The 14,061-nt window shown below is 39.2% G+C and overlaps 1 protein-coding gene across 1 annotated transcript in view; it reads left to right on the top strand.

Annotated features, from left to right (window-relative positions):
• LOC136876356 (serpin B6) overlaps positions 1 to 10,221 on the top strand; it is a 61,778-nt gene extending 51,557 nt beyond the window's left edge. Inside the window, exon 9 of the mRNA XM_067150233.2 lies at positions 10,048 to 10,221. Within this exon, the coding sequence (XP_067006334.2) occupies positions 10,048 to 10,065 (18 nt within the window). The 3' untranslated portion in view covers positions 10,066 to 10,221. The remainder of the gene's footprint in view (positions 1 to 10,047) is intronic.
• Positions 10,222 to 14,061: the final 3,840 nt, after the last annotated feature.

The raw sequence follows: 14,061 nt of genomic DNA, 5'->3' as shown, positions 1-14,061 counted from the left end.
TAATAGAAACAATTCATTAAATGTATTTACAGAAAGCCATATGCCTAGATAACTCACCTTGTATTTCACCCAACACTATCACTTCACAAATACCAAAATAACACCAAACTACATATCTACTTATATACACAAAAGAACTATTATACAAACTGCACGTTCAAAACATAATTCCCCAGGTGGGAAGGTTTTTTAAGGTTGTCACCCTATACCAGTCTGTGAATGCATAGTTTTAGCATTGGGAACGTTAGCCATGTTCATGACAGCATCTTCTCTCCAAAGCTTCCTGCACAGAATGCCCCACTTCCAAGTTCCCCGCTAGGAGCGACACAGAATCGACCTGATACTCGCCCTGGTGGGCAATGTCAAACACACACAGTAGTACCAAATGTAGTCTCATAGATGGTGTAGAAGTCCATGTAGCTGTCCACAGTGCAATTATACTCTTAGAAATCATGACACACAGTATAACTATGTGACGAAAGGTTCACTTCTCCTCGTATAGACAGAGTAGATGACCAGTAGGTTAACAGTTCAAGGTGCTAAGGCACAATTTATCAGAGTCCACGAGATACGAAGTTTTTATTAATTCAATACTTCAAATATAGTATAATTCCAGTCTCATGTAATCATGGTATATCACAGCTCCGTACAATAACTAGGCCGTGAAGACGAGGTCCATAGTTGAATGAGATAATTCACCAAAATTACAAGTGCCAATGAGAGACACAATTAAAATATATGTCGCGTAGACAGTAGATTGTCCAAAGTATATGACATAACAAGCGTATTTAGTTTAATAATGCCACACTTTCTAAAAAGTTTGAGATAGTCTGACCTTTTTCCACTTGAGAAGATACAGACTAAAATTTCTGCTGCTTTCTAGCAGATGTATGTATCACTACACGATGTTTTATAGTATAAATCGTCATCTTTTCACTGATATGCATGTTGACATTAAAGGGCTACCTGGCCGAAGTGGTAAAGGTGTGCTCGGTTCACCTGGAAAGACATGGGTTCGAATCCCCATCAGGAAGTCGAAAATTTAAGAAACGAGATGGTACTTCCGGAAGTGCACATGGTCATGAGGTTCAGTCAGCATATACCAAAAAGGAGTACCAGGTTAATTTCTAGGGGCAAAGGCAGCCAGGAGTAGAGCTAACCACTCTACCCCATCAAGTGCCGAGGTTACGGATAGTGAAAGCCTTTACCTTCCATCCATCCAAGGCCCTTCATGGTCTGTATGGAGATGACTTCTCTTTTGCTTTGCATGTAGACATTATGTGGTGAGGATACCTTTCAACGCCTTGAAACCTCTTACGACTCGTAATTAACTGACTCTCACGATATTGCATGGTGCAGACGTATGGCATGGTGCAGTTTGAATGAAAGAGAAGTAACTACATTTTAATAAATCAGACAATAACACCACTACACCAGACTTAACTGAGCAAAGCATAGACAACATACAGAATAGGAGTGCATGGTGAGCAAGCCCAAGTAATAGATGATGAAACACGCCAAATTCTCATGAACTAATCCTCCTATTAACTTAGGATTTGTGCTAAATTAATCTTTGAACTATTGTTCCTGATTCTTCTACTCAAATTTCTAGAGGCAATGATTACCCTGGTTTTCATAGCATTCTGAAACAACCAATGTAAATACAAGAACGTCACTTTCATTCCGTATAAAATGTGAAAGGTCTTTTTTTCCATTAGTAGATTACAAGGTAAATAAAAAGTTGATGAATGTAAACTACATTATTTTATACTGTGAATGGCTTATTTATTTATTATTTATATATTTATTTCATGCCTTCATTTGTGGCAAAGTTAAGGCTCACGGCCCTCTCTTACACTTAACCACATATCTAATAAACTTCATAAAACAGAATAGTGAAATAATATAACAAAATATAAATCCTAACCTCATTCATTCTTCCATTCATACTGCCATTCAGACAAGCTGGTTATAAATTTAATAGGTATCTCGGCAAGACTGCTTGAAAGAAGCTAAGGAAGTGCAATTCCTAACACTAACTGGAAGGGAATTCCATAGCCTTGCACCAGACACTTGAAAGGAGCGGTTAAATGAAGAAGTGTAAATGTTCAAAAATAATCTGAGCTAAACTTTTGTAACAGTGAATTTTTAAAGAGATCACAGCATTTTGTTAGTGCTTACATCTGAATCACCTTCATCCACTGAGTGAAGCGGCACCCAAATATACCCCATCGCTGAGGTGTTAACAGATACATCATCATCCCTTTTATCCAGTTTCTGCTGGATAAGGGCTCCACCTTCCTCTCCTTCTACCATTCCTCTTCCATCATTTTGTCCCACTCCTACTCCAGGTTTCTTCTTCTTGCACTCCTCTTTACTGAATAGATTCACTTTGTTCTAGGTCTCTCTCTAGCTCTCTTTCCCTCAGACTTCGTCTCCATCATCTGTTTTGGTGTTCTTTTCTCCTCCATCCTCTTTACATGTCTGAACCATCATAGTTCATCCTATCAGTTCACTCATTCAGGATTTCTATTCTGACCTCCTTTCTCACATCTTCATTACTCAGTCTGTCTTTCCTTGTCTTTTCTATCATATTTCTTAGGTATTTCATTTTGCTGGCTTGAATTCTACTCTAGTCCCTACTTGTCAATGTCCAGGTCTCAGCTGCGTAAGTCTATATCTCTTGACACTTCCTTGGTACTTCCATATTCCAGACAAGGTTTCTTACACTCTGGTGGAATGCATTGTCCTGTTGCACTCTCTAGCTAATCTCCATGTCCAGCCTTATTGTTGTGGTGTCCCACCTTTGTTTTGAACACAGCACGCTACTCAGCGAGCCTTCCAGAAGCGCTGCATGTTCCTGCCAGCGAGCAGTGACATCATCCCGCTAGTGACCTATATATATATATGAGGTCCAGGTGGAGAGCGAACAAAGGCTGTATGCAGGCAGTCCAGTGATTTGCTACACCTCAAGTCAGGCACGGGGGTTTCCCCTCTTTAACAGGTGCACCAAACAGGTGGACTGAAGTCTAGTTGAGAGGTTTCACCTCAGGGCAAACCCCTTAGCCTCACTTACTGTTATTTTCAATATTCTACTCCATTTAGTCTTCATCTCTTCTGGCCATTCCCTGGTTGTTTTTTAATTGGTTTTTTCCTAGTGACTTTACGTCACACCGACACAGATAGGTCTTACGGCGACGATGGGATAGGAAACGCCTAGGAGTTGGAAGGTAGCAGCCATGGCCTTAATTAAGGTACAGCCCCAGCATTTGCCTGGTGTGAAAATGGGAAACCATGGAAAAGCATCTTGAGGGGTGCCAACAATGGGATTCGAACCCACAATCTCCCAGATGCAAGCTCACAGGTGCACGCCTCTAACCGCACAGCCAACTCGCCCAGTGCAATGCCTTGTATTATGACTGTAATATTCATGTAGCTATCAGCTCTGTGCTTTCTATTTGCAAGAAATCAGCTTCAATTCCCGTATCCAATCCTATAAAGCAAATATATAGTATCAAACAGGTGGAAGTTTAATTTTATTGATTTAATGTGTCCTTTCTCACTCTGATTCTAGGCAACAGCCTTCAGAAACTTTTATTTGCATTGTGTTCTGGCAACATAAAGAATTTGTAAATATTAGGTTAGGCAGTTTTATAATGATTTCTGTAATAGATCCACCAGCTCATGCGTGTTATTAGTTAAATGTACATATTCAGGTAGCATTGTCATTCACAGCAGAATATCTATTTAAAGAGGTGTTTTATTGTTATTCAAGTCTGGGCAAAGACGGCAAGTATAATTATTGTAAATAGTGAGAAGTGTTCACAAGTAAACTATTTACTTTGTGTTGTGCCTATCATCTCATATGTATACAACACTTATATTCTGCACTAATTCACTCCCTAGGTATTTGAAACTGTCAAAATGTCAAGGCTTTGACCAACAATTTTCAAAATGCTTTTTCCGTGTCTTTCTCCTCTTGATATCACCATGGTCTTGCTTTTCACTGCACTGATTTTCATACCATACTTTTCAATTTTCTCATTCAGTGCAACAAGTTGATCTTGTACTTTATCTCCCTATTCCCATATGCCTCCTTTGTCTCCTTTACAACTTCATCCATAACCATTAGAAACAAAAGAGGTGACAGCACATTCCCCTGTCTTAGTCCAGTCCCATTTCTAAACCATTCCATATTTCCAACTGGAGCCTTTATGCTGCTAATGTAGTTGTTGTACATTGCTTGCACCATTTCTACAGTTTGTGTACCCAGTTGAATCATCGATGGAGGGTAAAAAATACAAATTTTTGAACATTATAACATATGTCTTTTATTCCACAGTAACAAATAAGAACTACACAGTATTCCACAACTTCAAGTTTTATGCATCATTTTAAAGCTCTGTTCAACATTATACAAATGCACTGCAGTTATCTGTGACCTGGATCCAAGGACTTTCTTTAAATAGTAATGTGTTTTATGTCATATAATCCATGTCAACTATTTTAAATGTATCTAAGGCAGTTTTCATGTTGATTGTTATTAAGATCCTTTGATTTTTTTATTTGTTGTGAACTGATGATGATTCCAAGATAATCAAAACCAGTTTTCACTCATTAAATGCTATGTATTATATATTGTGTTGAATGGTGGAACATACCTCAATTAATTCCTATTATATATCCCACAAGAATGGCATAAGTGAGTTCAAATCCTCATTCCTAAGAATCCAGCTGCAACTAGATGTAGCCAATAAGTTACTGACACATTAGTCTCATGAGTCAAGTCTTAAATTGTTTCTAAAGATAATACATTTCAGAATTCATTAAAAAAACTGGACACAGATGACAAACAATTTGGTATCCGTAAAGAGCTTTGGGACACTTGAGGCCTTGTTCTACCTGATGACACTTTTACAAAATTGTAGAAACCAGTCTAAAGATGTATATATATCTGCTTCATTTATTATGCCCGAGCATTCAATTGTGTCAAACATTCCGAACTTCTGCAAATTCTGAACACCATAGGAATAGATAGTGAAGATCTTACATTTGTCAAAAAAGTTGTATGAACAGCAAGAAGCTTCCATGAGAATCTGAAACTCTAAGACTCACGCTGCTAAGATCAAACAGGGAGTACGGAAAGGATGTGTGTTATCTCCCCTGCTGTTTAATCTGTACTCTGAGCAGATCTTTCGAGCTACTCTTCCAAAAGCAGAAGATGGAGTAGAAGTTTAACTGTAGGCTGAACAACAATCTGAGTTACGCAGATGACGCTGTCATCTAGGCTGATGGTACTGAAGGTCTTCGGCATCTGATAGACAGAATCATAGCAGAAGGGAATAAACTTGAAGTCAAAATTAACATAGACAAGTCAAAGGTGATGGTCATTACCAGAACTTGTAACACACACATTCCTATGAACATTCATGGGCAACAAGTTGAATAAGTGTGGAAGTTTAAGTACCTTGGCAGCTGGATTACTGAGGACTTAGACCAGGATTCAAGGATCCATGTATGAATAGAAAGGCTCGTGCTACCTTTCTGAAAATGAGGAATCTACTGTGGGACAGAATCCTCAGATTGGAGACATGTCACAACTTTGTCAGATGCTATATTTATTCAGTGCTTATGTACAGCGATGAAACATGGACTCTGAAATATATCACCATTAAGATAATAAAAGCCTTCGAGATGTGGGTGTTCCGAAGGTTGTTGCAGATCATGTAGACTAACCATGTCTCCAATGCTGCTGTACTCAGATGCATGAGGAGGGAACGAATATTGATGTGTACAATCAAGAAAAAAAGATAGCCTACCTTGGGCATATTATGAGGAATAAAAAGTAAAAGTACAATCTACTTAAATTGATTATGTAAGGTAAAACTTATGGATGTAGAGGTCGTGGTCGAAGGAAACAGTCTTGGCTGAGGAACTTACAGGACTGGACAGGACTAGATTCGAGTAGACTGATGATGAGAGCCAAACATCGTACAGACTTCGCTTGATTGTGGCCAACCTTCAGTAATGGAGAAGGCACATTACAAGAGGAAGAATTATGTGTGGCCCCCGGAGAGGTCCGGTACAGGTCTTTTGAGTTGACGTATGATAGGTGACCTGTGTGTCTGTGATTAATTCTAATGCTGAAGACATCACACACACCTAGCCCCCAAACCACTGGAATTAACTAATGAAGGTTAAAATCCTCAACCTGGCTGGGATCGAACCCAGGACTCCTTGGAGCAAAGGCCAGCATGCTAACCATTTATAGTGTGTATTATGAATTAATGAAAATTATTAAGAAATGTATAAATATTTAATGTTTAAATTCTGTTTATACCCTGCTAAAACTTGAAAGTTGTCCGACTCGTTGGCTGAATGGTCAGCGTACTGGCCTTCGGTTCAGAGGGTACCGGGTTCGATTCCCAGCTGGGTCAGGGATTTTAACATTAATTGGTTGATTCCAATGGCTCAGGGGCTGGGTGTGTGTGGCGTATTCAAGATTAGAAATCATCCTAGGTAGGGCCCTCATCTTCATAGACATGCAGGTCGCCTAATAGGCCGTCTAGTAGAAAAGGACCTGCACCAGGCCTCTCCGGAGGCCATACACCATTATTTATTATTACTTGAAAGTTAGAACTTACATTAATGAAGTGCTCCAGCAGGGCTTCCTCCCTCTTTACTAGTCCAACAAATGAAACATGTCATTCTGTTTTTCATTAATGTTTTCAGGTGTAATCTGTTAATAAATGTTTTCTTATTCAGGTATTTACTAAATTTATTTTATAGTGAATTAGTTTTGATGGACTGAAGAACCTCACAGTTATAAATTAACTAAATCCAAACTGAAGAAGAACGGCTTCCTTAGACCCATTTCCTGATACAGTAGTGGTGGTGATGATTTTTGTTTTAAGAGGATGTACAACTAGTTAATCATCCTCTCTGAAAGAGAAATTTAAAATAAAACAAAATATTTATTCAATGAAGAAATGTTAAAATGAAGTAGAAAATAAAACAAAAAATATTAAACCAAAAAATTACTAACGAATCAAAAGGGAACATGCGTTCCCTGAGTAACAGTACACTTGTGATTTACATACCCTTGATTAATCCACTCTCACACATAAAGCAGATGAAGAGATCATCAGTAGTTGCATCATTGGCTAGTATGCGTTTGAGTGTTTCCTGCAGGCCGAGGCTCCATCTTAGGTGAGAGAGATCAGTGCACTCTGTGAGGATGTGGGCCACACGGAAGTCAGGGGGTCTTCCCTCTTTAGGAGATAAGAGTGCGTAGATCATCCATGACCTATCCTCAGCCTACACAATATTATGGCCTCTCTCCGTGAAAGCCAGAAAGAGGACCGCCACACGTTGTCTTCTTAATTGCTCTCAGCTTGTTGCGAGTTCATATAGCTAGCCACTCTGATTCCCAGGACAAGAAGAGGGTTCAATGTAGCTGAGAACAAATATTTTTAGCAGGTACATTAATAGGTCTTGGAGGTAAAAGTACCACTTCCTTTGCAACTTTATCCACAGTTCATTTCCCGCAATCACAGCGTGGCTTGGAAACCACGCAAAAGTGATTCTGGTGCCAGCATCACTTAAACTGGCTAGAACGTCATCAATCTGCTGCACCAGTGGGTGTTGCGAGAAACAGGTTTCAATAGACTACAGAGAGCTTAAGTCGGTACACATAAGAAAATGGTTTCATCAACCAGTGCAAAATGCAGAGCTTCTAAGATGGCATAAAGCTCTGCAGTATACAAGCTACATACACTAGGAAGTGAGATCTTCGTGCTCGTATCATCGGTGATGAAAGAGCAACCAACATTTTCTCCGATTTTAGAACCATCTGTGAAGATACGTCTCACGGCTGAATACTGGTTAATGAAGTCCTGGAAATACCTCCGTAAAACGAAGGAATCTGTGTTCACTTTTGGTCCACCGACTAGATCCAGATATATATCCGGTCGCGGAATCAACCACAGAGGTACCTTGCTAAAAGTCTGTTCGACAACCACCAATATCTATATTTAAATCACGACACAAGCTATCAATTATAAGCTATAAATTTAATTTTTGTTCCATATTGAAGTGCAATTATAAGATTAAATTGACAAGAGGGTCCACCTTTTCAATACAATACAGTATATCAAGTACCAACCATAAGTTCACTAATATCAACCAAGACATGAAAATTCTCAAAGCAACACAAAAAGGCCCCCTGCTCAATATTACGGAAAATTGTTTTATCCATTGAGAACAGTTTTTCAATCCTAACTTCAATCTAAATGAAATTTCAGAGAAATCAAACATTTTATTTGACCTTTTAATTCCTATCTTTAGTAATCATGTCTCAGATAAAAATAATTCTTTCTTTTATAATCTCTTTAAATTCCTCTCTCAGCAGCAGTCTTTCTTTCCACATTCTTCAGCCCCACCTTAGATACCTCTTCTCCCCTCCCTCCCTCCCTTCCTCCCTACCCTCCCTCCCATCCTTCCCCTTCCCTTCCCCTCCTCTCCCTACCTACTCCTTTGTTTACATTGCCTGCTTCCTTCAGCAGGTCGGTGCTTGTTTCCTGCTTACTCCTTTGTTACATGACCTGCCTGCTTCCTCCAGTAAGTCAGTGCTTGTTCTCCATCAGACATTAGAGGTGAGTCTCATAAATAACTTTTCTCCTTTTTAATTTCTTTTATTCATTCCTAATTCTGGCTATCATTTCCAGATTTACTTCTTTGCCTGAGGTCCTAGGTGAACTTTAAGACATCATATCATGACAAGAAGATCATAACCATAAAGTTTGTTATTATATGTAATTTAATGTTATAATTATTCCTGCAACATTGTCTTTGTCTGTTATACATATGTTTGAGTTATCACATCATCTGTTAAATTTATTAGGCTGAAGATGGCCACTAAGTGGCTGAAACTAATCCCAAGACTTATGTAATATCATTTACCATACTTGATATATTGTATTGAAAAGGTGGACCCACTTGTCAATTTATTCTTACAAGCTAACAATTCGAAACCCGACCGGCCATGTGGCATTCGTCCTGTCTTGGTACCTCTGGTGGTATCGGGTACTAAAGATGCATTGATAGCTTGGATTGGCAGCGTACGTGAGGAGTAACTGCTGCCTCCTTATTCATAAAGATGGAACTCCCGCTTCAGCGAGAACGCTGGGAATGAGGCAAGTACGAAAAGCTCCCGTTGCCAGCCTAACTCCACTATAGTGAACATTGTTTACAAGGCACAGCATGGATTTTGATGCTGAGCCATAAGCCGCACTACCGTAGTCCATTCGGGAGAGAACCGTTGCCATGTAGAAACATAGCAGCACCGCATGGTCAGCCCCCCACGAAGTGCCGGTGAGAAACTTAAGCATGTTAAGTCTCTTCATGCAGGCAACCTTCAACTGACGGATGTGGAGCTGCCACGTTAGCCTCTTATCAAAATGGAGACCCAGGAATTTGCAGGTGTCTACCACTGTCAAGACACTGTTTTGCAAGTGGAACTCTGGTTCAGGATGCACAAGCCAACATCGACAGAAGTATACAACTGAGGTTTTCGCCGCTGAAAATTGAAAACCATGTTTCAGGACCCATCTGTCTACTCAATGAATAGCTTGCTGTAGCTGTCTCTCAACAAACGCCACCCTTCTGGAGCTGTAATGTAGAGCTAAATCATCACATTCAGCGATGAGGGATGATGTGAGACGAAATTTTATGGCATCATATTATGGCTCATACAGGAACAAGTGGAAGTCAAAATACAAAATAAACTTCTAATGCTTGCATGAGAATTTAGAGTGGTGGATTTGAACCTTTTATGGAAACCTTTCTCCTCTCCTCAAAGCCTGCAATCTACTAAATCTATTCTTATGATCTACCAGTACAGAACGATTGACATACTGGCATTGCTGGCCCCTGTTCTAGAAAATGGCATGTGTAATAATTTAGGAGTCAATGCCAAGCTCTGTAACTAGTTATACACTTCTTTGTAAATGTAACATTAATTCAATATTATTTCTTTTTATCTTTCAGAAAAAAAAAGGACGCTGATATGGAGTATGTGAGGTAGCTTCACCTTATCATCGATTGTATTTAAGTACAATTCTTCTTTTTGCTAAGCATTAAAAGAAAACTGTCATACCACTAAAGAGAATTATAATTAACAGAATTGGCTGGAACATGTGAAAAGACCTTATTAAAATTCAACAAATATAATAAAAGAACGAAAATGTATATTGTGTTAGTTGTATATCCAAACCAAACCATTTCACTCATACATCTAAATAAAAACCTCTACCTGCCAAGACAACTCTTGCCCAGGCAGATGGCCTGCAGATATTGCAGTGGCACCTGGTCAAGCTATATTGCTTGGTTTTCTTGACCAGGCCCACTGTCTCACGTATCAGACAGCTGCCCAGGTGTTCTTGCAAGGCTAAGTGAACCCCATTCCAGCTCTCAGTCCAGAATTAAGATATTTGAACTGGCTGGGAATCAAACTCATGGCTTCCGGTTAAGAGGTACGCACGCTATCCCTACATCATGAAACTGGCCTCAGGTTATTAACCTGTTCGGTGGGTGATGCGGCGAGATCCACGAGTACAAGTCGCTTGCTCGGCGGGGAACGCGGATATATCCGCTGATTAAAATTATATTTTTTTCTCAGTTGCCTGCATGCAGAAGTTTATTTCTTTTTTAGCAGCGTATTCTGGATGAGTCTGTCCTATGATGTGAATTTTTTCAACTATGTTCTCCCAGTACCAATGTGTCATCCACAAGTTTCATCATAAAGAACGCAGCTTACGTCCGGGCAAGAACGACCCAAGGCCTAATAGTTTCTCGCTAAAGCTTTAGCTTATCGCCTAATCATCCCTTGGATGTAATAATATTGCTTTAGAAGGGATTTCTAGAGTTTCTGATACTGAAAAGACCTCTCTGATGACATTTGAGAACTGTGACCTGATTTATTTTCCCCAGTCTCGAGTTCTTCCTTCATGACTGGAGTGTGTGTTTACCGCAAGTTACACAACATTTACAGGTATTATTGCACGCATCCATAATACAGGCACAATTCATGATTTACATCCAAACTGCAGAGACCAGGGTTCTATCCGATCCTTTTTCATACATTTTTTCTGCCAAAATGTCCAAAAGGAATTACCAGCCTCCACCGTTAGATGAAGACGATTTACGGGTCATGATAAACGAAATGTTGGAATTTAGTTGAGTGAATAGTGATCTTAGTGAAGTAAGTTTGGCTAACGGGGAAGTCGTAAGTGACAGGAACTTACCTAGAATAAGTACTTCAGGCTCGAATGTACAGGTTTCAGGCCCAGCTGATGTGAATGTTCAGCAGTCGCGAAAGAGACAACACGTGTTCAATTCCAGTTCAAGTAGCGATTATGACAGTGACAGTGATGACAATAATGCTGATTACAATCCAACCAATGCAAGTTCTTCATCAACTTATACTGAAAATGCACAAAGGAAGTTCGCTTTGATCCAAAATTCCATCATGACGTAAAGGGAGAGTTTGTAGTAAAACAAAACTCAGCGAAATATTTCAATATTTTTTTTAATGATGAGATATGCCAGAACATAGCTGAACAGACAAAAGATGCCCAACAGGAAATCGCACATAAAACCTAGTTTAGTAAGATGAAACGAAGAGTCAAGATCAAGACCGGGTCCGAACAAATAAGGACGAAATAAAACTTATTATGGCCATACTGTTGTTGCAGGGGATTGTACAGAAACCTAAATACTTACTTACTTACTTCCTCTTCATGGATTAGGTTAATAGCCTGTTCCGACCTCAGATTTCATTCCATCTCTTCATAGGACGACCAATATCTCTTCTTCCCGTAGGATGGTATTCCAGGGCAAGTTTTGGGATTCTGTCGTTATCCGTCCTCAGAACGTGGTTTTTCCAATTTATCCTGTTTTGGAATATTCTTTCATTCATTGAGAATATATTTAATTTTTTGTCTTATCTCTTCATTTCGTATTTTATCTTTTAGGGACTATCCTTTCACTGATCTTAGGAATCTCATTTCAGATGATTGTATTTTATTTCTATAGCTTGTTTTATCTACCCATGTCTCACTTCCATATAGCAAAGTTGTCACAGCCATAGTTTTATAGAATTTAAGTTGAGTATCTTCTCTTACTTTTCCTTTCAGTGTTCGGCGAATTGTCCCACACATATATTGAAATCGATGAAGCCTCTTCTTCACCTCGTCATCATCATTAAAAGATATTTCACAACCAAGGTACTTAAAATTTGTGACTTGTTCTACTGGTTGATTGTCGATTACTATCTTCGCCATTATATAGTCAATAATTGATCGCTGTCCTCTTGCAGTCCATGTAAATTTATGTATGTCTTTCTTCTCAAAGAAGGTGTTAGTAATTTTTAATTGATTATAGGATGAAAATTCTATCAATAATTTACCATTTTCATTCAAAGTTGGTTCACCTTTATTTCCCACTATTTCTGCAATTGGTTTGTTTCCTACACGGGCATTGAGATCACCAGCCAGAATAACAAAGTCACTTTTACATATGTTATCCAACACTGATTGAAGAACTTCATAAAACTGTTCAGATTCTTCCTGTTTGTTTTCTTCAGGAGCATACACGGCTACCAAGGTTAATTTCCCTCTCTCTACCTTCAACCTCAGCACCAAAATCCTTTCATTTATAATGGTGTAGCTTTCTATTTTGTTTTTCCACTTCCTGTCTATTAATATTGCGACTCCTGCTGCAGCTCTTTTATCCTGTGTAACTCCGCTATAAATCATCGTGTATTTATCAATTTCTTTTGTTCCTTGTAATTTCTTTTTTGTCTCAGTAATTACAGCAACATTAATTTCTTTCCTAGCCAGCTCTCTATCCGGTTCTTCTTCTTTTCCTTTTATGCCTCTCACGTTCCAAGTTCCCAGCTTTAATGTATCTCTAATTCCAAATTGTTTGGCCTTTGATCTTGCCTTTGTCGTCATCATAGAATCCGTCTGGTTATTCATCTGAGATTTATGAGTGAGGTAAGTTTTTAAGTGGAAGAGTTACCAGCCCTTCGCACAACCCCCAACCTGGAGGACCAGGGACTTTTCTGTAGGCGTTACCATACCTTAGCCGAGGGACCCAGTTTTAAGGCGCCAGGTACTCGCCCTCACCCATCCCCATGAGGGGTAGGATTTGCTGGTTACATTGACAGATGGACTGTCAACTAAAGCATTTCTTGAGTTTTAATGGCAGCACTTACTCGGCATCAGTGCAACCCCCAAGACTCAGCAACCAGCCATTGACCCTCCTCCTTTACCGGGCTTGGGACCGGCACTAGGAAATCCGAGTCATTCCTAGTCCTAAATTAGGACACTTATATTTCTTACAAATGCTTGTTCACTACACCTATTTTCTATGAGCTGATGACACAGGAGAGATTTTTTCTCGACGGGCTGAATGACGCAGACGGTTGAGGCGCTGGCCGGCCTTCTGACCCCAACTTGGCAGGTTCGATTCTGGCTCAAACTGGTGGTATTTGAAGTTGCTCAAATACGTCAGCTTCTTGCCAGTAAATTTACTGGCATGCAAAAGAATTCCTGCAAGGCAAACTTCCGGCACATCAGCGTCTCCGAAAACTGTAAAAGTAGTTAGTGGGACGCAAAGCCAATAACATTATTATTATTATTATTATTATTATTATTATTATTATTATTATTATTATTATTATTATTATTATTATTATTATTATATTTTCCTCTACAGCCTTTTACATATCTCTGATAATGAGGTGAATAATGGACAAATTCCTCCCAAAATATACAAGATAAATCCAGTATTTGACCATGTGTTAGTAAAATTTTTGGAATCACACAACCCTGATGACAAAGTGCCAATTGATGAGAACCTATTGGTATGGAAAGTGTGGCTATGGTGGAAAATTTACATACCAAGAAAATGATCGCATTTCAGAATGGAATCATATAAATTATGCGAAGCTGAGACAGATTATATAAGATGGTCTGCTTCTGTGTGTATCATAATGAA

Source organism: Anabrus simplex, chromosome 6 (assembly GCF_040414725.1).
Source record: "Anabrus simplex isolate iqAnaSimp1 chromosome 6, ASM4041472v1, whole genome shotgun sequence".
In the NCBI taxonomy this organism is placed as follows: Eukaryota; Metazoa; Arthropoda; class Insecta; order Orthoptera; family Tettigoniidae; genus Anabrus; species Anabrus simplex.
The sequence above is the reverse complement of the archived record's forward strand: the minus strand, read 5'-3'. Positions and strand labels throughout refer to the sequence as shown.